This window comes from Chiloscyllium punctatum, chromosome 3 (genome assembly GCF_047496795.1).
Source record: "Chiloscyllium punctatum isolate Juve2018m chromosome 3, sChiPun1.3, whole genome shotgun sequence".
NCBI classification, from domain to species: Eukaryota; Metazoa; Chordata; class Chondrichthyes; order Orectolobiformes; family Hemiscylliidae; genus Chiloscyllium; species Chiloscyllium punctatum.
In genome coordinates, this window is record NC_092741.1 from 96,227,555 (window position 1) to 96,253,152 (window position 25,598).

A 25,598-nucleotide genomic window follows, 5' to 3' on the forward strand; every position below is an offset into this window, starting at 1 on the left:
GCTTGGTCCCCGCGGTGGCAGCGTCATAACGGTTTCAGAGCGTGGCTGAGCGCGAGGAGTGGGCGGTGAGATCGCGAGCAGGTGAATCGCGGGAGTGGGAGTGTTTGTGGGGTTGGGGAGGGGGCTGACCCGACCCTTCCTGTCCCGTCAACACTCCGACACCGCTTGGGGCCGCTTAATATTAACGCCGAGGGAGGGATCACCGAGCTCTACTCCTTTCTCCTACTGGCTGTGGGCAGACTCCCGATGTGGCGGATCAAAGGATTTTTCTTGTAGCAGAATCTGATTTATTTTAAGGCAGTTTATTATTTGAGGGAAATGTCAGCTCATGTAACTCATTTCTGCGCAGGTTCATAATGGATCTTACCTCACTCGTGTACCTTTTAAAATACGGTGTTGCAGGATCAAAGCTAGAATACACTATTGTAAATACCCTAACTATATTTATTATTTCCCCACTTGGGCTAGAGGATAAATCTTGTTTCAGAGTCTGTGGTGGCGTTCTGAGTGAGACCCATGTAGAATTAAGTGTGAGATGACCCAAACAGAATCACAAGATGACACAGTAAAGAAGGGGGTCATTTGAACCATCTTGTTGGTGTCAGTGCTTTGCTTTAAGTAGCCCTTCCTGTGCTTGATCCGCCCAGTCCAACGAATCTTTCCATATCAAGTATTAATCCGGTTTCCTTCTGAAAATTGTCATGAATCCACTTCCGTCAGCTTTTCGCCTATCCCAGATCACAGTGTCCTGGGTAATTTATTTTTTCTCTCTGATTTCACTTCTGGTATTTTTGCTAATTTATCACTTAAAATCTGTGTCTGTCTGTCACTTATTACTTGTCATTAGAAACAGTATCTCAGTAAAACAATCGAAATCTTTCACGACGTTGAGCACTTCTAATAAATCTCCCTGTAGCTAGTCTCTAAAGGAGACTAGTCTCACGATTTTAGCATTTTTGTGAAAATGTGATGCCCAACATTGTCCATAATACTAGGATTAAGTGATGTTGTCGTGATAATGTTACTGGACAGATAATTCAGGGGCTGAGGCTAATGCTTTGGGCATGTGGGTTTAAATCCAATTTGGCAGAAGGTAGAATTTTAATTAAATTTGATAAATTTGGAATGCAATGCTAGTGGCACTTTGTTGGACTGAAGGTTCTGTTTCTGTGCTGTATATATCTATGACACTAAACCCTTGTCAGTTGCTGTAAAATCCCACCTGATTCACTATTGTCTTTAAGAAATCTGCCATCATTACATGTACTGATACTGGCATTTGACTCCAGACTCAAAGAATGTGGTTAACTCTGAAATTGCCTAGCAAGCAAAAGCACTTGGGAATGGACAGCAAAATGCTATCAGTCCTGATGAGTTATAGAGTCATAAAGCCAAAGCTCTGTCAAAAATGCCTTTTTAACAACTTCTCAACATGTTCTGATATCTTCAAAGGACAAAATATTACTTTTTGTTTTTCATTTTTGTGCCCCTTTATAGTTATACTATGTTATTCATTTTGACTTTCTTCATTCTTTCTCAAATGGGCTATTACGCACCTGTTAAATTTAATTTGCTATGAATCATTTCACCAGATTCCTGAAATCAGTTACTGTATGTTCCACATTTTAATGCATTGGACTCCTTATCATTGTTATAAATGTTGATACTTTGCCTTGGAAACTGATGACCAGGATATTCACATATATTTTAAAGAAAACTGGCATTAATACTGACATTTATGAGGTAGCACTGTATACATCCCTCAAGTCAGAGAACAATTGCTCAGCACTACCCCAAAGTTGTTGTCTCTTAACAAAACTTGTATCCATGCAACTACTGTTCTTTTAATCCTTCAATTCTGCTGAATTTACTTTTTGGCACTTTGAAGTAAGATGAAGAACGGCATTGGTTTTGTCACATGGCCAATAATTATTAAGCACGAATTAACTATGGGATGTCTTCGTTATCCTAAAGTTGAGCTCAGATCTGTTTTCTTAGACTAAATGTTGCCATGAAGGAAGCAAACCTTACTTAGTTCTGGCTACTGATGCATACCAAGTAGTTCACCTAAAAGAATGACAAAATTTTAAGTCGTGTGATGACAATGTATTTCAGTGTAAGATTGAAAAGTAAAAAAAAAAACTTTAAGGGGTAAATTATAAGAGATGAAAGGAAACTTGCAAGGATCGATGAGGAGAAATTTCAAAACTACAATGAGAAATATTTAAACTGGAGTTGAACCTTAGAGTCATAGAGATGTACAGCATGGAAACAGACCCTTCAGTCCAATCTGTCCATGCCGACCAGATATCCCAAGCCAATCTCGTCCTTCCTGCTAGCACCTGGCCTATATCCCTCCAAAACCTTCCTATTCATATACCCTTCCAAATGCCTCTTAAATGTTGCAATTGTACCAGCCTCTGGCAGCTCATTCCATACACGTAACCACCCTCTGCATGAAAACGTTGCCCCTTTGGTCTCTTTTATATCTTTCCCCTCTCACCCTAAACCTACGCCCTCTAGTTCTGGACTCTCTGACTCCAGGGAAAAGACTTTGTCTATTTATCCTATCCATGTCCCTCATAATTTTGTAAACCTCTATAAGGTCACCCCTCAGCCTCCGACGCTCCAGGGAAAACAGCCCCAGCCTGTTTGGCCTCTCCCAAGAGCTCAAATCCTCCAACCCTGGCAACATCCTTGTATATCTTTTCTGAAACCTTTCAAGTTTCACAACATCTTTCCGATAGGAAGGAGACCAGAATTGCACGCAATATTCCAACAGTGGCCTAACCAATGTCCTGTACAGCTGCAACATGACATCCCAACTCCTGTACTCCATTCTCTGACCAATAAAGGAAAGCATACCAAACGCCTTCTTCACTATCCTGTCTACCTGCGACTCCACTTTCAAGGAACTATGAACCTGCACTCCAAGGTCTCTTTGTTCAGCAATACTCCCGAGGACCTTACCATTAAGTGTATAAGTCCTGCTAATACTAGTTTTCCCAAAATGCAGCACCTCGCATTTATCTGAATTAAACTCCATCTGCCACTTCTCAGCCCATTGGCACATCTGGTCAAGATCCTATTGTAATCTGAGGTAACCCTTTTCACTGTCCACTACAGCTCATTTTGGTGTCATCTGAAAACTTACTAACTGTATCTCTTCTGCTCGCATCCAAATCATTTATGTAAATGACAAAAAGTAGAGGACCCAGCACCAATCCTTGTGGCACTCCACTGGTCACAGGCCTCCAGTCTGAATAACAACCCTCCACCACCACCCTCTGACTTCTACCTTTGAGCCAGTTCTGTATCCAAATGGCTAGTTTTCCCTGTATTCCATGAGATCTAACCTTGCGAATCAGTCTCCCATGAGGAACCTTGTTGAAAGTATATAATAGCAAAGGAAAGATAATTGGTTCTGTCGATGAATACACAAAGTAGAGCTAGCTTGAAACTGAAAAGATAAACATTATACAGCAGATAAAACAAAAGTCAGAGCACATGTATAGAACAGCGGATATCTGCAGAATGAGTATGAAAACTGTAAGTCAGCATTAAAACATGAAGGAGAGAAACAAAAGTTTATTATTATATTAGTAACAATCGATTAATGTTGCATGGATTGGGTAAATGGATAAAGTCTTTTCCCTGGGTTGGGGGAGTCCAGAACTAGAGGGCTTAGGTTTAGGGTGAGAGGGGAAAGGTTTAAAAGACACCTAAGGGGCACTGTTTTCACACAAAGGGTGGTGTGTGTATGGAATGAGCTGCCAGAGGAAGTGGGGGAGACTGGTACAATTGCAACATTTAAAAGACGTCTGGATGGGTACATGAATAGGAAGGGTTTAGAGGGCTGTGAGCCAAGTGCTGGCAAATGGAACTAGATTAATTTAGGATATCTGGGTAGCATAGACGAGTTGGACTGAAGTGTGTGTTACCATGCTGTACATCTCTATGACTCTGTAAGAGAGGCAAATTTGTCGTGGGAAGTGAAGGAATAGCAATGGTACCAAATAATATCTCCTTTTTGAGAGAGGTCACATCAATTGATATGGAAATTGCAGAACTACTTGAGCTGTATATGGATAATTAGGAGGCTCTGTTATTCAAAAAATCTATTAAAGATAGAGTTTAATTTATCATCCAAATATTCTATCAATAATTTCTGAAAAAATGTTGGAAGCTATGACCAAAACTTTTCAGACTCCTGGAGGGTAGAATTTGATGTCGTCTGCTGTAACATTTTTGGTAGTGATGGAGCATTTAATCACATTTGAGAATGCTGGTTAGGACCTCCATTAGCCTTCACCCCACATTTAATTGTCTCATTCTGTGAGAAAAATGTTATTGCAGATTTAATGAACCAGATAGCCTGTTTGTGCTCAAGCATTTTATTAAACTGCAAAGTTTTTAATTGGGAGAAAGTGAGGACTGTAGATGCTGGAGATCAGAGCTGAAAAATGTGTTGCTGGAAAAGCGCAGGAGGTCAGGCAGCATCAAAGGAGCAGAAGAATAGATATTTCGAGTATAAGCCCTTCCTGAAGAAGGGCTTATGCCCGAAACATCGATTTTCCTGCTCCTTTGATGCTGCCTGACATGCTGCGCTTTTCCAGCAACACATTTTTCATCAAAGTTTTTAATTGGTCTGGTTGAACAGGTGTAGTGTAAATAATAAATCAATTGTACATTTGAATGGAGAATTACTAGAAATATATCAGTAGTTGTCTGACATAGAGTCATACAGCTGGAAACCGATCCTTCAGCCCAACTCATCAATGTTGACCAGGTATCCCAAACGTAACTAGTTCCGTTTGCTGGTGTTTGGTTTATATCCCTCTAAAACTTTCCTGTTTGTGTACCTGTCCAAATGTCTTTTAAATATTGTAATTGTACTTGCCTGTACCACTTCCCCTGACAGCTCATTCCATATATGCACCACCTTCTGTGTTAAATAGGGCCCCTCGGGTCCCTTTTATATCTTTCTCTTCTAGTTTTTGATTCCTCTCCTCTTGGCTGTTCACCTTATCTAAGCCCTTCATGATTTTATAAACCTCTACAAGGTCACCACTCAGGCTCTGACACACCAGGGCAAGTCCCAGCTGATCCAGCCTCTCCAGTCCCAGGAATATCCATGTAATTTTTTTCTGCACTCTTTCTCGTTTAACAACATTCTTCCTATTGCAAAATGACTAGAACGCAGTATTCCAAAAGTGGCCTTACCAATATCTTCTACATATGCAAGATGACATCCCAACTCTTATATTTAAAGCTCTGTCCAATGAAGCAAACATGCTAAACATCTTTATCACTACCCTGTGTACATGTGATGCCATTTTCAAGAATCTATGAACCCCTTGGCCCCTCTATTCAACAACACTCCGCAGGGTCCTACCATTAACCATGTAAGTCCTGCCTTGATTTGCCTTACTAAAAATGCAACATCTTCCATTGATCTAAATTAATCTCTATCTGCCACTTCTTGGTCTTCAAACTTTGTGAGAAGATTTGTAGCTCGGGTGCTCGTTGTTGTGGTTCTGTTCGCTGAGTTGGAAATTTGTGTTGGAGACATTTCGTCCCCTGTCTAGGTGACATCCTCAGTGCTTGGGAGCCTCCTGTGAAGCGCTTCTGTGTTGTTTCCTCCGGCATTTATAGTGTATATATAAATGCCAGAGGAAACAACACAGAAGCGCTTCATTGGAGGTTCCCAAGCACTGAGGATGTCACCTAGACAGGGGACGAAATGTCTCCAACACAAATTTTCAGCTCGGTGAACAGAACCACAACAACACTTCTTGGCCTATTGTCCCATAAGATTGTACTCTTAGATAATATTCTTTATTATACCACCAATTTTACTGTCATCCACAAACTCAACACCCAGCTTATTCCTTACTCCACCACAACTATCAAGTTCATTCTTGTTTCAGCGAAGGGTATCATACCAAAAGTAGCATTAGGCATACAATCAGTTCTGCCATAACATGGTAGTTCCATTCTCATGCAACCCCTGTGTTATAAGAAAAATGCTTAATAGCAGCACTATCTAAACTATTGGGGCTAGAATCATGTTCTAACCAATATGTGTTTTAAAAACATTGTCCCCAATTTGTCAATTGTGTTATATCAAATTCATATTAACAGAATGTACATTGTAGCAGAATGACCTGTACCTAAAAATAAGGTCTCACACAACATTGTGAAGTGATTCTGATATACATGCAGACCTGATGCAATTTCATAACTAAGGAAATTAAATATCTTGTCTGTTGTGAGATGGAACAGGGATATGGAGGAGGAAGTTTGGGGGTAGTAGAAAGAGTAGAAAAAGAAAAAGAGGTGATAACTCATGAATATCCACTAGCGTGTTGACAGTTGATGGGGCAGCATGTACTAAGAAAATTGTTTCTCTCCTTTTCTGTGAAATAACTAGCTAAAGTTCTGAATATTGAGAAGTTTAGATAAATGTGAGGTGCTGCATTTTGGAAAGGCAAATCAGGGCAAGAATTATACACTTAATGGTAAGGTCCTGGGGACTGTTGCTGAACAAAGGGAACTTGGCGTCCAGGTTCATAGTTCCTTGAATGTACTTACCTTTATTGTCAGTGCATTGAGTACAAGAGTTGGGAGGTCATGTTGCCTCTGTACAGGACATTGCTTAAGCCACCTTTGGAATACTGTGTGCAGTTCTGGTCTCTCTGCTATAGGAAGGTTGCTGTGAAACTTGAAAGGATTCAGAAAAGATTTACAAAGATGCATCCAGGCTTAGAGGGTTTGAGTTATCGGAAGAGGCTGGACAGGCTGGGGCTATTTTCCCTGGAGCGTCAGAGGCTGAACGGTAGTGTTATCGAGATTTATAAAATCATGAGGGGCATGGATAGGGTGAGTAGCCAAGTCTTTTCTGTGGGGTGGGGGAATCCAAAACTGGAGGGTATAATTTTAAGATGAGAGGGGAAAGATTTAAAAGGGATCTAAGGGGCAACCTTTTCTCGCAGAGAGTGGCATGTGTATGAAATGAACTGCCAGAGGCAATGGGGGAGGCTAGTACAGTTACAACATTTAAAAGGCATCTGGATGGGTATATGAATAGGAAGGGTTTAGAGGGATATGGGTCAAATGCTTGCAAATTGGACTAGAATAATTTACGATATCCGCTCGGCATGTGTGAATGAGACCCAAGAGTCTGTTTCCATTCTGTACAGCTCTATGACTATTAATAGAGATATTCTATGATTTTGCTGTCCTTGGCTCCTGTGTTATCATTTTGCCAAACAGCGTATGCAAATAATGTTGACTCTTCTGTTTAGATTCCCTCTAGACAGAGTAGATCACAATAATTCGGCTCCACTATATTTCTTTTGGCAGGCCTACAGCATTAAAATGTTGGCCTTATTATTATATGCAATTCCTATCTGGCATGGCAGATTTCTCTGCTATGCTTATAAATAAAAATGAAGTAAAAGGAGCAACAAAAGGCAGAAGTCAGTATGTCTGTTTAGTCTCTTATTCAAACTTCTAAATTTCTACTTTGGATGCAGAGTGGTTAGGGTTTAAATTGTGCCTGAACTGGTGGAAGTTTTTCTTTCCTTCAAATTTCTGCTCAAACTCTTTTGTATATTGCAGAATGTGAAATCTGCCATTACTGAGTGCAATTTGGCAACATTTAAGAATGTCGCTTTAAAGAATATTCCCTGATAAGCGTAAGAGCAGTAACCTGGTGTTGTTCAGTTTAGTACAGTTGAGAATGGATTTATCACAATAAGCATTTTAATATATTTATAAAGAGTTAGTGACATTTTTAATTTTAAAAAAACTTTTAAAGTTTGCTTTTTAGTGTTCTTGTGCTCAATAGGGAAGGGTCTATTTTTAAATCAAAGTTGTGCGACTAACTGAGGAGGCCACTGAATAAGAAAAGGGTTGCCAGGTCCTTCCTCTTCGTTTGGGAGTAAAATAATTTGGGCTATCCTCTCCAAAACTGGAAGAAAAGGAGAAACCTTGTCTGGTGTTTCGACAAAAGAAACTGCATGCTCGATCCACAATTTCAACCCCCAGACAAGAGAATTACAGTAGCTAAATTGTTATTTTTAAAAAGCAAAACTACTGCAAAAGGCTTTCTTGTATTTGATTTGCAACAATAAAAAATGTTAGGATTTGATGCCAGTATGTTACGAGCTCAATAAGAAGTAGAAGATTTAAAAGTTCTGTCCTTAATCAGTTAAAAGATTTATTGAGACTGTTGTGGGAATTATAATTTCATCCAAAAGCCAGAAAAAGCAAATTTTTAAAAGGGGTGGCTAAATATTTGCAGGTGGAACCTGAGGTCAATGATTAGCCGAGAATAGCAGAAAAGTGGACCAGCAGAAGTATCGAATTTCAAGAAAAAACAAGCAATGATCAGGAGGTGTAGGAGAGGGAGAGAAATGGAAAAGAAAGGAAAGAACAGCGAAGGAGGACAGAGAATTTTAGGAAACTTAAAATGAAACATTCATTAAATTCTGAATATGTAAGAATCTTGAACTTTCCCACCAAATTCTTCCCTTTCCCTTCCGCTTACTCTTGAGTGTTATGAATCTCAGCAACATTAACAAATTTGTCAAAGAGTTAAAGATATATGTAGCTAATATATCTCACTTTTATGCAGATATAATGGCACAATTTTTTAACAATATCAACTCTTGGATGTATAGTGAACAAAGTGCAATTGCTACCGATAGACTTAGTACCAGTCTAAATGAATGAATGAATGAATCAAAACGTGCTGTAGTAAACCAAATGGACTAAGTAGAGTTATGAATGAATAAAGATGCAATATAGTAAACAAAGAGCGATGAGTAGAGTTACTGGTATGAATGAACAAATACGATTTCGTTTAAGTGTTAACGCGAACATCAGTTTCCTTTGTACGAGGTTTATAATGCAATATAGTAGGGTCAACTTTTACATGAGATATATGGAAAATACAAGACTTTTTGTCCAACAATAAGGGGTCAACTTTTACACAAGATCGACTTACACGAATATATAAGGTAAAACCCCTATCTTGAAATAACATTGAACACTGTTGTATAATTTTTCTTCAGTACTTATGTTGAGAATGGTAGTATACTATAGACAAATCCTTTTAAGACTTCAAACTATTGGACAGGGAGGAGGCTTGTTTTATTGGAAAACGTATGTAAGTTGCTTGCAATTTTCCATCCAGGGAAGATTGTGAGTGACACAGCAGAGATTTCTCACTGATTGTGTGGGAGTGCATTTAGCTAAAGTTCTCAAAGTTTCAAAAATTCCATATGTTTTCACATCATCTCTTCTAGCAATTGCACCATCTCAGCAATGTATATCCTACATATCTAAACTTTGATGCTGTTTGTGACCATTTTATTTAGAAATATTTATTGGTACTAGTTATGCCAGAGAAATAAATGTACCCTTGGAACTGGACCCCAATTAAGTAAGCACTTCCCAGATTAGATGGGGAACAAGAGAAAACTTTAGTTGTAAAGAGGTTTTAATATTGCATTGAGCTATTGCATTGATATGTAAACAAAGTTGATAGATGTTATTTCTGTGTTGCAGCTGGTGTCTAAATACCTAACAGTAAATAAATGAGTATCATGACACCTCACATCAGGCAGATGTGTCTTTGCTACTTTGCAATTACCTTGACTCTCACTGAAGCTATATCTCTCCAGCTGAATCAACCAAAAGTGCTGCTGGTATCGTTTGATGGATTTCGATGGGATTACATCCATAGAGTTCCAATGCCACGCTTTAAGTATGTCATGGAAAATGGCATTCATGTAAATCGGGTTACAAATATTTTCATCACAAAAACCTATCCAAACCACTATACCCTTGTTACTGGGTTATACGCAGAGAACCATGGAATTGTAGCAAATAAAATGTATGATCAGGACTTAAATAAAACCTTTTCTATGGATGGAATGGACATATTTGATCCAGTCTGGTGGGATGAGGCCTATCCACTTTGGGTTACAAACCAGATTCAAGGCCATAAGAGTGGGGCTGTAATGTGGCCTGGTACTGATGTTCAAATACACGGGATGTACCCAACTCACTACATGATCTATAATATCTCTGTTCCTTTTGAGGATCGAGTGACCCAGTTGATTGACTGGTTCAGAGGAAAAGAACCTGTTAATTTTGGCCTGTTGTACTGGGAAGAACCTGATCAGACAGGCCATGAGTTTGGGACTGACAACCCTTTCTTGGATAAAGTCATTGCAGATATTGATCTAAAACTTGGCTACCTTGTAGAACAACTTCAGAAAGCTGGACTCTGGAACACGATAAACTTAATAGTCACAAGTGACCATGGGATGACTCTGTGCTCTAGAGACAGGATCATTGAATTAGATCTATACATTGATCGTGATCTGTACACATGGATTGATTTTACACCAGTTTCTGCTATATTGCCCAAAGAAGGTAAGATAACATTTATGACGGTTTCTTTTGATAAATCTTGGATTAAACAAATTTGGAATATAATTCCGAGGTCAGCTATCTTGAACCTGAACAAAGCAACTTAGAAATTTTCTTAATGTTGATAGACTGAGTTGTGGAAAAGAATTGGGTTTTGGATGTCCACATATACAAGTCACTGAAGGCTAATGCACAGCTATAGAAATTAATCTTAAACCTAAAGGAATATTTACTCAAATGGATTGGACTTAAAGCACAAAGGGGGGATTTCAGAGTAGCATTATGTTGATGTACCACCCAGACCAGTGTAAGGTGGTCAGCTATTTACAATTTCTATAAATGACTTGAATGAGAGGATGGGCAATGCATTTGCCAATGACTTAAAAAAGATGTGTAGGAACATTAATTGTGAACATGAAGCTATAAAACAATATAGATAGGTTAAGCGAGTGGGCAAAGATGTGGCAAAATGGAGCACAATGTGGTCAAATGTGAAATTGTCCACTTTGACAGTAGGAATATTACCTAATGGTGAGAGATTGCGGAGATCTGAGATGCAGATATCTGCGTCACCTAGTGTATACATTACAGAAAGTATATGCTATAACTATATATTAAATCAGGAAAGCTAATAATGTTGTTCTTTATTGCAAGGGGAATTGAATACAAAGGAAAGGAGGTTATGCTTCAGTGGTACAAGGCACTGCTGAGACTACATCTGGAGCACTATGTATAGTATTAGTCTCCTCATTTAAAATATGAATGTAAATCTATGGGAAGCAGTTCAGGGAAGATGTATCATATTTAATACCAGGAGTGGAAGGTTGTCTAATGAGTAAAGGTGGGACAGGCTAGGCTTTTATCTGCTGAAGTTTAAAATAAGAGGTAACTTGATTGAAAGGTTTATGATGCTGAAAAATCTTAACATGATGGATGCGGAGTGAATCAAAAAGTAGGGGTTATTGTTTAAAAATCAGGACTTAGCTATTTAAAACAGATGATATCAAATTTTGTTCTTCAGAGGATCATCAATGTCTGGAACTCTCCAAAGAAGGTGGTGGAAACAGCATCCTGAATTTGTTTAAGACAGAGGTGAATAGATTCTTGCTTAACAAGGGGATAAAACTTTATAAGGGATAGGAGGAAATGCAGATTTAGGGTTACATTCAGATTAAATAGTGAAGACAGTTTAAGATGCTGAATGTGCTATTTCAGTTCCTTGTTCGTGTGAATGCTCTAGCTTCATTTCCAGCTATCTTCCAACAAAAAATTTGAATGTGCTTTTTGCACCAGCCACTGATGTGACAGCCATTTTGTTTGGTTGCAGGTAAATACTATGAGATATATCATGCTTTAGTGAATGCTCACCCCAATATGACTGTGTACAAGAAGGAGGATATTCCAGATCACTTTCGCTACAAGCACAATAAGAGAATCCAACCAATAATAGCTGTGGCAGATGAAGGGTGGACAATTAATCAGAATAAGACAACTGGAAAATTTAATTGTAAGTATTTTATTTTTAAAAATGCTTTCTAAAATTCTTTTAAATAAATAGAAAATTTACATGATTTTTGGATAAGGCAGTTATTAATAAAGGGGGGCAATTTCTTCTTGTGTCTAGCTATGCACTTTTGTCACTCTTCAACTATCATAAGCACATTACATGCTTTTATTTGGCTACTTCAAAGCACATTGAGAGAAGATTGCATTAATTTAGAAATCTAAAGACAAAAAAAAATTTCAAACTGCAAGGATAAAGAACTGATGCATGCACCACAATATATGAATTGCTCTTAATAAGACCATAAGACATAGGAAAATAAATTAGGCCATCCAGCCCATTGAGTCTGCTCCACCATTCAATCATGGCTGATAAGTCTCTCAACCCCATTCTCCTGCTTTCTTCCTGTAACCCTTGATTCCCCTTGACAATCAAGAACCTATCTATCTCTGGCTTAAATATACTCAATGATCTGGCCTCCACTGTCTTCTGTGGCAGTGAATTCCGTAGATTCACCACTCTGGCTGAAGAAGTTTTTCCTTATCTTTATTGTAAAAAATCTTCCCTTTACTCTAAGGCTGTGCCCTAAGGTCCCATTCTCTCCTACCAATGGAAACATCTTCCCAACATTCACTGAAACTTACAGAATACTCAATGGCCTGAACAATTATGTCCTCCCTCATCCTACTAAATTCCGTCGAGTGTATTTGCAGAGTCCTCAAACATTCCTCATATGCTAAGCTTTTCATTGCTGGGACCATTCTCATGAACCTCCCCTGAACTTGCTCCAGGCCAATTTATCCTTCCTGAGCTATGGGGCCCAAAACTGTGCACAATACTCAAAATGTGGTCTGACCAGAGCCATATAGAGCCTCAGAAGTACATCCCTGCTTCTCAAGTCCTCACAAAATAAATGCCATCATTGCATTAGCCTTCCTAACTACTGATTCAACCTGCAAGTTTACCTTTAGAGAATCCTGGACTAGAATTCCCAAGTCTCTTTGCACTTCAGACTTCTGAATTTTCTCCCATTTAAAAAATAGTCATGCTTCTATTCTTAGAAAAGTGCATGATCTCATACTTCCCCACATTGTACTCCATCTGCCACGTCTTTGCCCAATCTTCTAACTTGTCCAAATCCTTCTGCAGTCTCCTCACCTCCTCCATACTACCTGTTCCTCTACATATCTTTGTTCGTCTGCAAACTTAACTAGTATGCCCCCCAGTTCCTTCATCTAGATCATTAATGTATGAAGTGAAAAGTTGTGGTCCCGATACTGACCCTTGTGGAACACCACTTGTCACCGGCTGCTATTCCTGAAAAATAGAAATACGTAAATATATTTGTGTACCAATTTTCTCTCTCAGTCTTTTTTAAGCATCTTACTATTTGATTTCCATTGAAATTGTCTTCCATTCTGAGTGCACTTATAGTTTGAGAGTATTTTCAGTACAACTTTTTAGTATTTAATGATCATCTAAAGCTAGACAGAGCAAAAGTGATAGTTGTAAAATCTTACTGGTTCACCAGTGACCTTTTTACAGTGTCCTTGCCATTTGGTCTAACCTATATGTGTCTCAAACTGAATTGGTTAAATCCTGAGTTCATTCTGAAGTCACCTAGCAAGTCATTCTGTTGTATCAACCATACTAAAACAGCTAAAGTTGGGCAACAAATGGCTATCATGCCACTGGCATTCATATCCCAAGTTCCTAACTGAATACGTAATGTTCAAATTGTATCTATCAAAATGATGCATTTTTTTAAGTTAATATCCCCTTTTAGAGATTTACTTTTAAGTGTAGATAACTCAAAACTTAACATGTTTCCTTGGTACTCAACAAGGAACTTACATATAATAAGAACTGATACTCGCGCACCCACATATGCAAGGTTGCCTGGGGATTGGTCAGTTGTTTCTTAGCAACTTCATCAAGCTTTTTGATCATCTTAGCAGCTAGTTCTTTGTTTTCTAGTTCTGACATGATTAATGAAATGATAATCTCATCCCTGCCAAGTTCTTGGTTGCCAAGCAACCAGCACATATAGTGCATTTGTTATAAATTTAACAGTAATTTTAACCTTAACAATTTTATATTCAATCTGATCTAGATTGCCACCATGCAGTTATCACCTTTTCAGTTTCCTTAACAATAGCACAGTTACACCACATTAATCACATGTTTAGAATCAAGATAACAAGACCTTTGGATTTAAGTATCACTTAAACTTTGAGTACTGCAAACAAACTTCACGTCCTTAAAGATTCATATGTTTAGCTGAACACACATTACAGATTCAATATGTTACACCATACCTCTCCATTCTCTTGTCAGCATTTGTTTCTTTTCCTCTTAGGTTGTTTATGTACATCACTCTTCAGCATGCAGGTATAGCAAATGGTAAAGAAGGCAAATGGTATGTTGCCTTCATAGCAGCAGACATGTCTTACTGCAACTGTACAGAAGTTTGGTGAGATATCACCTGGAGTATTGTGTGCAGTTATGATCCACCTATCTGAGGATGGATATTCTAACTATGGAGGAAGTACAGTAAAGGATAACCAGGCTGATTCCTGAATGGCAGGGCTGATGTAAGACATATGACATTTTATGATCAGCCACAAGTGATGGAGCAGGCTTGAAGGGTGAATGGTCTACTCAATTTCTCATTTTTGAAGTTTCACCAGATGTCATACTGCTTGTGGCGCCAATGGGAAAAGGCAGCAGTTAGCTTAAAGAGTCTGACCCTTTAAATCTAATCAGGTTTATTCAGAGTCTAGTTAGGTTTTGATAAAATCTTCCAATTCATGATTCCCTGGCTTCCCCCAAAGAATTCCTTTTTGGAAAACCTCTCCCATAATTGTTTGCTTTTCTAGTTCCTTGCTTCTTGTCGAACTGACAGAGAACATCACAAGGTCACAACAACCCCACAAACTGAGCTATGTCCAGAAGGTTTGAGGATGTTCTGATACGGAGTGAACTTGTGCATTTATTCCCCAGTTCATCCACCAGGTGGTTACTTGTATTTCTTTGATATACAGTTGCTTCTTTTCGACATCTTATGCACTTGGTCTAACTCCTATTGGACTTTGGTCATATGCCATGGCTGTGGAGGTAGGGCAAAGGGGATTCAGTTTAAAAAGAAAAGTGGTCCAGACAGATGTCAAATTGGCATTGGTCACAGGATGACTATTTCTTATTGTCTAGGTCCACTAGCTCCATCTGTTCTACTCAAGTGTAGTTTTGGGGCCAAACAGACCATACCATTGCCTAGGGTGCATTGTGTTACACCATGTCAGAATGATTTTTGGAAGGCTGTCATAACTTATCTCCTCTTGCTTGGGCATGCTGAGCAAGACTCATGACCACTGATGCTACCTTCGTAGTGCAGTTAACGGCAATCTTAAACCTGCATGAGGCTTCCTCCGTAGCCTAGGTAGATTTAAGAGCACATTATATAGTTCATTCCTCCATATTTCATCACTCCAGTGACATTACCAGTATTAAATTCATACTTGGTTTCTGTATTTACAAAGGAGGGTGGAACAGAGGCACAGTGGCACAGTGATTAGCATTCTTGCCTCACAGCATCTGGGACCTGGGTTCAATCCCATCCTTTGGTGAATGTCTGTGTGGAGTTTGCATGTCTTCCAATATCTACATGGGTTTCCTCTAGGTTCTTTGGATTTCCCCCACAGTCAAAAGATGTGCAAGTTAGGTGGATTGGCCATTCTAAATTGCCTAGTAGTGTCTAGGGATGTTTAGGCCAGATGGATTAACTATGGGAATAGAGTGGGAGAGTGAGGTGTCTCGGTGGGATGTTTGTCAGAGGGTCAGTGAAACTTGATGGGCAAAATGGCCTCTATCTGCACTGTAGGAATTCTGTGATTTTATGAGGACACAAATAAGATGCAGAAATGATGGAGAACACAGTGATTAGTGACAGGGAGGAACGGAACCAAATCTGTATTAGTAGAGAAATGGTGTTGGAGAAATTGTTGGGATTAAAGGTTGATAAATCTCCAGGGTCTAATAATTCACATCCCAGAGTACTTAAGGAGAGTCCGAGATATAGTGGATACATTGATGTTCATCTTCCAAGATTCTTTGGAGTCTGTAATATTTTCTAATGTAGTCCCACTATTCGAGAAAAGGAAGGTGGAGAGAAGACAGGGAGTTATAAACCAGTGAGTCTTGATATTGGTCACAGGAAGATGCTAGTCTCCATTATCACTGGTTTTTTTAGCAGAGCACACGGAAACAGTGGTAGAATCGGACACAGCTTGGATGTGTAAAAGGGAAAATATGCTTGACAAATCTACTGGAATTCTTCAAGGATGGAATGAGTTCAGTTGATCAGGGAGCCCAGAGGATGCGATTTATTTGGACTTTCAGAAGGCTTTTGACAAAGTCCCACAAAAGAGATTAATATGTAAAATTAAAGTGCACAGGATTTGGGGTAGTGTATTGAGCTAGATAGAAATTGGTTGGCAGACAGAAAAAAAAGAGTGGCAGGCACTAGAGGCATACTGCAGGATTCCAGCTATTTACAATATATGTTATGATTTACATGATGAAACTAAAGATAATATGTCAAAATTTGCATATGACAGAAAGCTAGGTGGAAGGAAGAGCTTTTTAGGAGAATGCAGAGATGTTGCAGTGCAGGCTGAGCGGTCAAATGCATGGCAGATTCAGAATAATATAGCTAAATATCAGGTAAATTGAGAGCGAGGAATGTTCATCAAGACTTGGGTGTCCTTGTGCATCAGTCACTGCAAATAAGCGCACAAGTGCAGCAAGCAATAAAGAAGGCAAACTGTATGTTGGCCGTCACAATGAGAAGTCTCCAGTACAAGAACAAGAATGTCTTGCTGCAGTTATACTGGGCATTGGTGAGGCCACACCTGGAATATTGTGTGTTTTGATCGCCTTATCTGAGGAAAAACACTCTTTAGAGGAAATGCAGCAAAGATTTACCAAGTTGATTTCAAGAAAGGCAGGATTGATGTATGAGGAGAGATTGAGTCAGTTAGGATTGTGTTCACTGGAGAAAGTGAGTACTGCAGATGCTGGAGATTAGAGTCGAGAGTGTGGTGCTGGAAAAGCACAGCAGGTCAGGCAGCATCCGAGGAGCACGAAAATTGACATTTCAGGCAAAAGCTGTTCATCAGGAAGTGTTCTCTTGTGTTCACTGGAGTTCAGGAAAGTGAGGGTGGAATCTCATAGAAAACCTATAAAATCTATCAGAATTTTTTAATTCATTCATGGGATGAAGGCATCATTGGTTAGGCCAGCATTGCCTATCCTTCCCATTCCTAGTTGCTTAAAGGACAATTGGTGTGGGGTCTGGTATCACATGAAGGCCAGACCAGGTAAGGATGGCAGTTTCCTTCCTTAAAGAACATTATTGAACCAGATGGATTTTTTTTCTGACACTTGACAATGGTTTCATCTCTTAATTCCAAATTCTTTCTTATTGAAATCAGCCTTCACCATCTGTCCTGGCAGGGTTTGAACCTGTGTCCCCAGAACATTATCTGGGTCCTTGGATTAACAGCCTAGTGAGAATACCATCAACCCTACTGGAATTTAACAGAATTTGTCAGATTAGATGCAGGAAGAATGCTCCCTGGGGGGGAAAGTGGTCATATTTGAGCATAAGGGGTAAAGCTTGTCAGACTGAGATAAGAAATTTGTTCACCCAGAGAATGGTGAACCAGTGGAATTCACTGTCACAAAAACTGTTTGAGGCCAAAACATTGTGTTTTCAAGAAGGCGGTAGATACAGCTCTGGTGGCTAAAGGGATCAAAAAAATATGGGGAAGGGCAGGATTCTGGTATTGAGCTTGATGATCAACAATGATCATATTGAATGGCAGTGCAGACTCGAGGAGTAAAATGGTCTACTCCTGTTCCTCTCTTCTACATTTCTATGTAAAAGACAGTGGGACTGCTAATGGTGGTAAAGGAATAAAAGATGTAAAATGCATGTGATCAGAGTCTCAATAGAAGGAAGTAGGTTAATTCCACTGAGAACAAAGCTAACAAGACACAAACAACGTGTGGTAGAGAGCGGGTGGGATCAAAATGCAGGACAGTGTTCATACTCTGAAGTCATTAAGTTCAACATTGAGTCCTGAAAGCTGTAAAATGCCTAAGTGGAAAATGAGGTGCTGTTTGTCCCAGCTTGTGTTGAGCTTTGCTGAAACATTACAGTAGCTGTAGGATGGAAATCTTGGCATGGAAGTGAAGTGGTTTGTTGAAATGACAAGCAAGTGGATGAATGAAGTTATTCTTCGAGACAGGGCATAGATGTTCTGCAAAGCAGTGACCCAGTCTGTGTTTAGCTTTGCCAACGTAAAACAGACTGCATTGTAAGCAATGAATACAGCAAACTACATTGAACAAAGTACATATAAACCGAAGTTTCATATGGAAAGTGTGGAGAGAGGTGAAATGAGCACTTGTTGCAACTTTTCTGGTTATATGGAAAGGTACATGTGAGAGTGAGGAAATATTTAGCCATGATGGAAGACTGGAAGGTGTCATGAAGGGACAGACCCTATGGAATGCTGACAAAGAAGGAGAGGGGGAGATGTGTTTGGTGGTGGGTGGAAGTGGCGGAAATGGCAAAGGATGATCCTTTGAATGTGGAGACTGGTGAGGTGGAAAGGTAAATACAATGAGAACTCTGTCCTTGTTCTGGAAGACGGGGCAAGTAGTGAGGATTCAGAACTGTGGGAAATGAGTCAGACATGGCTAACGGCCCTTTCAATCAAGAAGGATAAGGTTAACATATCACTGGTATATCTGTGGAAAATAGCATCATCAGAACAGATGCAATGGCATCTCTTTTCCCCCACTAACACAGTGTATTTTTGGTCAACTCTGCTGAGAGTAAAGCCTGATTTTCTCTAATCAAACCTATATTCTCACCTATTTTGCATTTCAGTCTCAACTTTACCACTCTTAAGGATTCCGTCTTTTGCTTTGGGCACCTTCACTATCTCTTCTACTTTCTCCTCCCCACTTTGCCAACAAAATAAAGTCATTTTCCAATCCCCTTCAGTTCCAAAGAAAAGTCATTGGATTCAAAACATTAACACTGTTTCTGTCTCCACAAAGTTAAAGATCACACGACACTAGGTTATACTCCCAACAGATTTATTTAGAAGTACAAGCTTTTGGAGCGCTGTTCCTTTAGTTACTGCCAAACCTGCCAGGTGTTTTCAGCAATTTTTGTTTTTAATTCCAGTGAAGTTAATCTGGATTGACTGTCATAGTTCTTCCACTCTTCAGCTCACTCCCAATCCTCCCTTTTACTGTGGTTTAGGTTGTTTTGCTGACATACCAATCAACCCTATTTTCTCTCCACTGATGTTGTCAGACCTACTGAATTAGTCCAGCATCTTTTTGTTTCCTTCACAGTCCTCTATATCTGACTACATTCTAGGCCATCATCTTACATTTTGTTATATTCCCAGGTTCCCTCATTTCCTTGATGCCATGCACTGGCACTTCCATGGGATAGAACATAGAACATTACAGTACAGTACAGACCCTTCGGTCCTCGATGTTGCGCCGACCTGTCATACCAATCTGAACCCCATCTAACCTACACTACTCCATATACGTCCATATGCTGTATAACTTTCCATCAATAGTCTTCAGGTACCACCCATCTGTCTCTTAAATGACATACATACTGTCATTGGCCTTCATGGTCCTCTAAGGCCTTTTTCCTTCCTGTTTTGCATGATTGATTTCCTCAGAAACTGGATTCTTAAGTTGAGCTTCCGTGAAATCTGGGTGTGGGCTCACTAATGTGACCTCTTGATTATCCGTATTGGCTGCCACTATTCTGGACTCATCGTGATCCCAAGACTACTTTCAGTACAATAACTAATGTAGAAAGCTAAGTACCCTATGTTGTATGATTGATTTAAAGAACATATCTAGAAAACAAAGGAAAATGAATTCAAAGTGAGAATGTTAACACGTTGTCTTGGAGTTCGTCCCCATTCATAGGTATTCACCCTCCTAGCTGGATCGTTATTCACTCCTTTACCTGTCCAACTGTTCTTTCTCTTTCAGCTCTACCCTTACCTATCGTTTACTCTTTACCCCCTCCCCCAACCCTATCTTCTGCATATAAACTGATACTTTCCTAGCTGCCATCAGTTCCATGGAAGGATCACTCAACCCAAAATGATAACTCTGATTTCTCTCCACAGATGCTGCCAGGCCTGTTAAGCTTTTCCAGCAATTTATGTTTTTGTTGGAGTATGGAAATGTTTCCTAAAACCAAATAAGTTCAATAGCTAAGTATTTCTTCAATTATAATATGGTTACTGTGGCTTTATTATGAGTTGTCTCAATATGCATTTTAAAAATTATTTAGGATAGTGAAAACGTGTTTGTTATACTCACCTTTATTGGTCAGAGTATTAAGTATAGGAGTTGGGAGGTCATGTTGCGCTAGGTCACATTGGTTAGGTCACATTTGGAATATTGTGTGCAATTCTGGTCTGCTTCCTATCAGAAAGATGTTGTGAAACTTGAAAGGGTTCAGAAAAGATTTACAAGGATGTTTCCAGGATTGGAGGATTTGAGCTATAGGGAGAGGTTGAATAGGTTGGGGCTGTTTTCCCTGGAGCATCGGAGGCTGAGGGGTGACCTTACAGAGGTTTACAAAATCATGAGGGGATTGGATAGGATAAATAGACACGGTCTTTTCCCTAGGGTGAGGCAGTCCAAAACTAGATAGCATAGGTTTAGGGTGAGAGGAGAAAGATATGTAAGAGACCTAAGGGGCAACTTTTTCACACGGAGGTTGGAACGTGTGTGGAATGGGCTGCCAGAGGAAGTGGTGGAAACTAGTACAATTGCAACATTTAAAAGGTATCTGGATGGGTAAAGGAATAAGAAGGGTTTAGAGGGACATGGGTCAGGTGATGGCAGGTGGGACTAGATTGGGTTGGGATATCTGGTCAGCATGGACGAGTTGGACCGAAGGGTCTGTTCCGTGCTGTACATCTGTATGACTCTGTGGTTTGTAACTTCTTAAAACTGTATCAAGAGCAGTTAGAGTATCCAAGTACATTAGCACCTGTCAAAACACACTTTCTGTTCCCATTGCTTATTGCAATTGAATTGCAGATGCATCTGTGCACTTGCATGTGGATCCACGTGGTCATTTGTAATGATAGAATTTGCTGTGTTGAGCATAAATTCTCCATTCAATAAGGACTTTCAGGAATTATGTGCTCATTTGAAATTGATTTTGTTTGTCACACAACTGCTCTTTTCTTTCCTTTAGTGGGTGATCATGGATATGATAACACCATAAACAGTATGCAACCATTACTGATCGCCCATGGTCCTGCTTTCAAGAAGAACTTTACCAAGGAAATCATGGATATTGTTGATGTTTACCCATTAATCTGCCACATTTTGGGAATTGTCCCAATGTCCAATAATGGCACCTTAAACAATGTTCGAGAATTATTAGTTGATGGAAAAATGATCGCAACTGAAAGTTCAGTTGTGGATATTGTATCCCAGGGTGAAATAAACACAAGGGGTTCATATGCTTGGCTCGGAATTCTCCTTGGAAGTGTACTGGTTGTTTGTTTTCTTATAGTATTTGTACAGCAGGTTACAAAAAGCCAGATGTCTGGATTGAATATTCACCAAGGTGAAATGTCTCAACCCTTGCTGTCAAGATGAATTTGAGTGTATTCATCCTCAATTTGAGTGAACTGTTCTTTGATATAGAACTTAACGTTTCTATATACCTTCTGTCAATTGTCATTGATCATCTCAAAATGGTATTAACTATCTGAGAGACTGTAGTCATAAAATATGTGAAATTAGGGTTATAGTTTTGCAGATTCAGAAAATATGTCTGTCAGTATGCCCTGTAGCAGCTTGGGATGGTAACAGTACTCAAGTGGGTCAGATCTACTAGTGAGTATAGAAAATAATGCCATAGAGAAACTTTATTGAGTGATGACTACATGATTAATGTTAAAAGAATTTGGTTAAGAAATATTTACTCAAATACCTTATTATAATTAAAAACTTCACATAACAGCCATTCTAGCAACTGTCACCTGTTGTAAGTCACAACCTAAGACATTACAGGCAGAATTTTGTGGTTCACATTGTTAGGATGGAGAGAGGGAAGGATGGGGTAAAAGCAAGTGGTAAAATTCCCAAGGTGGTCCTCCTGCTACCCCTCCTGCCTCTCCCAACTTAGCTGCAATTTTATGAGGGTCAGATGTGGCCAACTATTTGTCACTTAAAGACTGCCCTGTTCACCCTAAATCTCAACTCTGATGCTGTTTTGAGTTATACAGTGAGAACCCCAGCAAGTCACCACATTTAGGCCTCAGATGTGAAAAGAGTGAGGTCCTCCCTGAAGGATCCCCTTTCCATCAGGTGCCCACTCCCAGACACTGTCAAATAAGTGGGATTGGGTTAGATCCTGCCTCTACTTAACTAATGTCACTTAGTGTTAAGTGACTGTGAGACCACCAAATGTCCCACCAATGTGTTTCATAGCAAGGCAGGAAACTTTATTATTGTAAAAACCTTGCTCTACATCTTAAGCAGCAATGTTTATATCCGTAGATCTTGTAATGTGGCTAACTGGAATGTCCTTCCTATTTCAAGCTAAACTGACCTCCTGGACATCTTACCCAAACAGTGGTTTTATTGTAAAAGTACATGTTTAAACACTATAGCTAAATAATGCAAGGACTGGGGAAGAAAAAGAAGGGAATATCAAACTTCAGTGAAGATGTGTTACTTTATAATTAAACATTGGAAAATTATTTGGTGACCTGTCTCCTCCACATGGAACTCAAACTAACAGTAATTATTACAAGCTGTATTTTTGTATTGAAGTTTCACATAAACCATGATTTTCTAGAATTAATTCCTTCATCACTGTTCTGTTAGTGATTTAGAAGTGACGCCTAAATCATTGTTGTATGTTGAGATCCAGATCCAATTGTGAGTTACTAGTTACTTTGTAGAGAGTAAATCCCTAAGTTGCAATCAAAGAGGTCCCAGATGGAATCTATATACGAAGTATATATGAAGCCTTACGTATGAAGTTTTGATAGTTGTACTTATATTTTTCTGATTAGTAGAATTACAGAAATCCTCATCCGAGTTAGTCAAAATGCTATAACCAATATAGAAAATGCTGGGGAAAAGGACTGACCCAGCATCTATGGAGAGAGAGAGAGACACAGTTCACTTTTCCAGTCCAGTGTACTTTTCTTCAGAAGAATTTTCAGCAAATTATGTTTGTTTCAGATTTTCAGCATTCACATCAATTTGCTTTTATTACACATATCTATGGTTGGTAAAAATATTTTAAGTGTAATTGCAATTCTTGTTCCTCTTCAACTAGGAATTATTTCATGTTGCTTTCACTTGAGTCACTTTGAAATTAAATCTAAAAATGACACAACACCAGGTTATAGTCCAACAGGTTTAATTGGAAGCACACTAGCTTTCGGAGCGACGCTCCTTCATCAGGTGATGGTGGAGGGCTCAATCCTAACAGAATTTATAGCAAAAATTTACAGTGTGATGTTACTGAAATTATACATTGAAAAATTGATTGTCTGTTAAGCCTTTCATCTGTTAGAATACAGTGATAGTTTCACTTTTTACATGTTTTGTGATTTACACTGTCAGTAGTGTGGTGCTTGAAAAGCTCGGCAGGTCAGGCAGCATCCTGCTCTCCTGCTCCTCGGATGCTGCCCAACCTCCAGTGCTTTTCCAGCACCACACTCTCAACTCTAAACTCCAGTATCTGCAGTCCTCACTTTCACCTGTGACCTTATCAGTAACCATCTCCCTGTGACCCCTATCCCACCCTACTTGCTTGTCTCCACAGATTAAGCATTGATCCTTGGTGAAGCCTTCTCTCTCATCCAGCTAAGAAATTTTCTTTTCCAGCGTGTTCAGTCTTTGGAATTAGATTCCACAGAAGGTGGTGGAAGTAGTGCATTTGAAATAAAGAAGGAAGACTCATTCCTGTTTTCTATATGCTCTTCTAGCCCTATTTTTCCCCACCCATGGTACTTTGGCCTTCATTCTTGACTGCATTTAATCAATTGAGACTGTACGTTTTGGAATAAATTTCTACCTACTCTCCTGACAACCCATCTTGTCCACCTTTCTAATCTTTGCTATTTGTTGGTGAAGCACATTGGGTATTTGCTATGTTAAAGTTACTACATAAATGCAAGTGGCTGTATTTTCTGTAATCATGATCAAATGCACCCATTTGTGGCTCTAATCTGCCAGAGGTACAGCTTTACCCATACACTGGTGGAAGATATTTATTAGCATTCAAGAAATCCTATGGTAATTTGGGACACTTGGATCATACACTTAAAACAGAATTTACAAATAAATGAAGCTGATCACCAAGTGGGTTTGTTGTCACATTGTTAAATTAGAAATCCCTGGAAAAGAAACAAAAACAAAATGCAGCTTATTCATTTGGTAGAAATATTATTTAGGGCATATTTCTTTCAATTCCTTTTGTGATCAAAATGATTTAAATAGAGTTGGTATTCAAATTAAAACCTCAACTGCAATCTAAGTAACTTATTTCTTTGAATTTTTCTGGTTTACTCATTTGGGAAGCGACATCACTGAAACAGTGGAGGTGGGGGATAAGAGCATGGGGAAGAGTGCACACTGCATCAACTGACCGTGTAAAGAGTACAACTTACGGTTCTAAAGGCAAGAGTTAGCAGTTTGTTTGCATAACTTTTAAACTGTAATAAGTTAAGATAAATCTTCAAGGAAAAATTGATAAATGCAAATTGTAGTAAATGGATTAAGAGCAATGTAAATGTATTTGATTCAACTATTGCCATTTGATTTTGATGTTTGTCAAAACAATTCATTAAAAAAAATCAAAAAAACTCGTCAAATTGTGATTTTTTAAAAAATGTTCTAGTGTGTGTATTATATATATATATATATATATATATATATAGTGAAATGGAGCTGTGTACTGTGGCATAATTTTTTTTTGTCTAATTTGAAACTTTATTGAACTGTCACTTCAATGTAAACATTTCTCCGAGAGAAACAACTGGTGGTAGTTTAACCTGACAATCACCACACCTTAGATGGAGGGGGGAAGAGGTTTAGAAGCAGAATCATTCCGCTAACCTCAGTTAGTGCAGGAATTCAACCAATACTATTGATATGACTCTGCATCACAAACCAACCATCTGTCCAACTGAACTAAACTAACCTCTTAATAATAGTAAGCAAAGGCTGTGTCTTAGCATTACACTAACTCTGAGAATAAAGCCAAATTAGTGAATTCTTGGTAATAGATATAACTGGAATATATATTACTTACGTCTAAAGATCCATCAATTTAAAAATTGCAAGGACATGTTAATTTAACAATTGGATTCGAATCTAATTTACTAAGAGACAGCAAGTTGTGACAGTACAGAGCCATATGTAAAAGGACAGTGATTAATATGATTCTGCAGTTTCCATTAATTATAAAGCATTTACAAGAACAACTTCAAAAAGTAACATACAAAGAAATCTCAACAATTGGTGGAATAAGTTATGGGGGGGGGGG

At 39.0% G+C, this 25,598-nt stretch overlaps 1 protein-coding gene across 3 annotated transcripts; it reads left to right on the forward strand.

Moving 5' to 3' along the window:
• Positions 1-24,869, forward strand: enpp5 (ectonucleotide pyrophosphatase/phosphodiesterase 5). Of its 3 annotated transcripts, none has more exons than XM_072557003.1 (4): positions 1-81; positions 9,577-10,449; positions 11,774-11,953; positions 21,276-24,869. In XM_072557003.1, exons 2-4 carry the CDS (start codon positions 9,606-9,608, stop codon positions 21,683-21,685), a joined length of 1,434 nt encoding a protein of 477 aa, XP_072413104.1. In that variant the 5' UTR covers positions 1-81; positions 9,577-9,605; the 3' UTR covers positions 21,686-24,869. The 3 variants fall into 3 exon arrangements, with proteins under 3 accessions (XP_072413104.1, XP_072413110.1, XP_072413114.1); XM_072557009.1 differs by lacking the exon at positions 1-81 and adding an exon at positions 201-752; XM_072557013.1 differs by lacking the exon at positions 1-81 and adding an exon at positions 9,001-9,026.
• Positions 24,870-25,598: the final 729 nt, after the last annotated feature.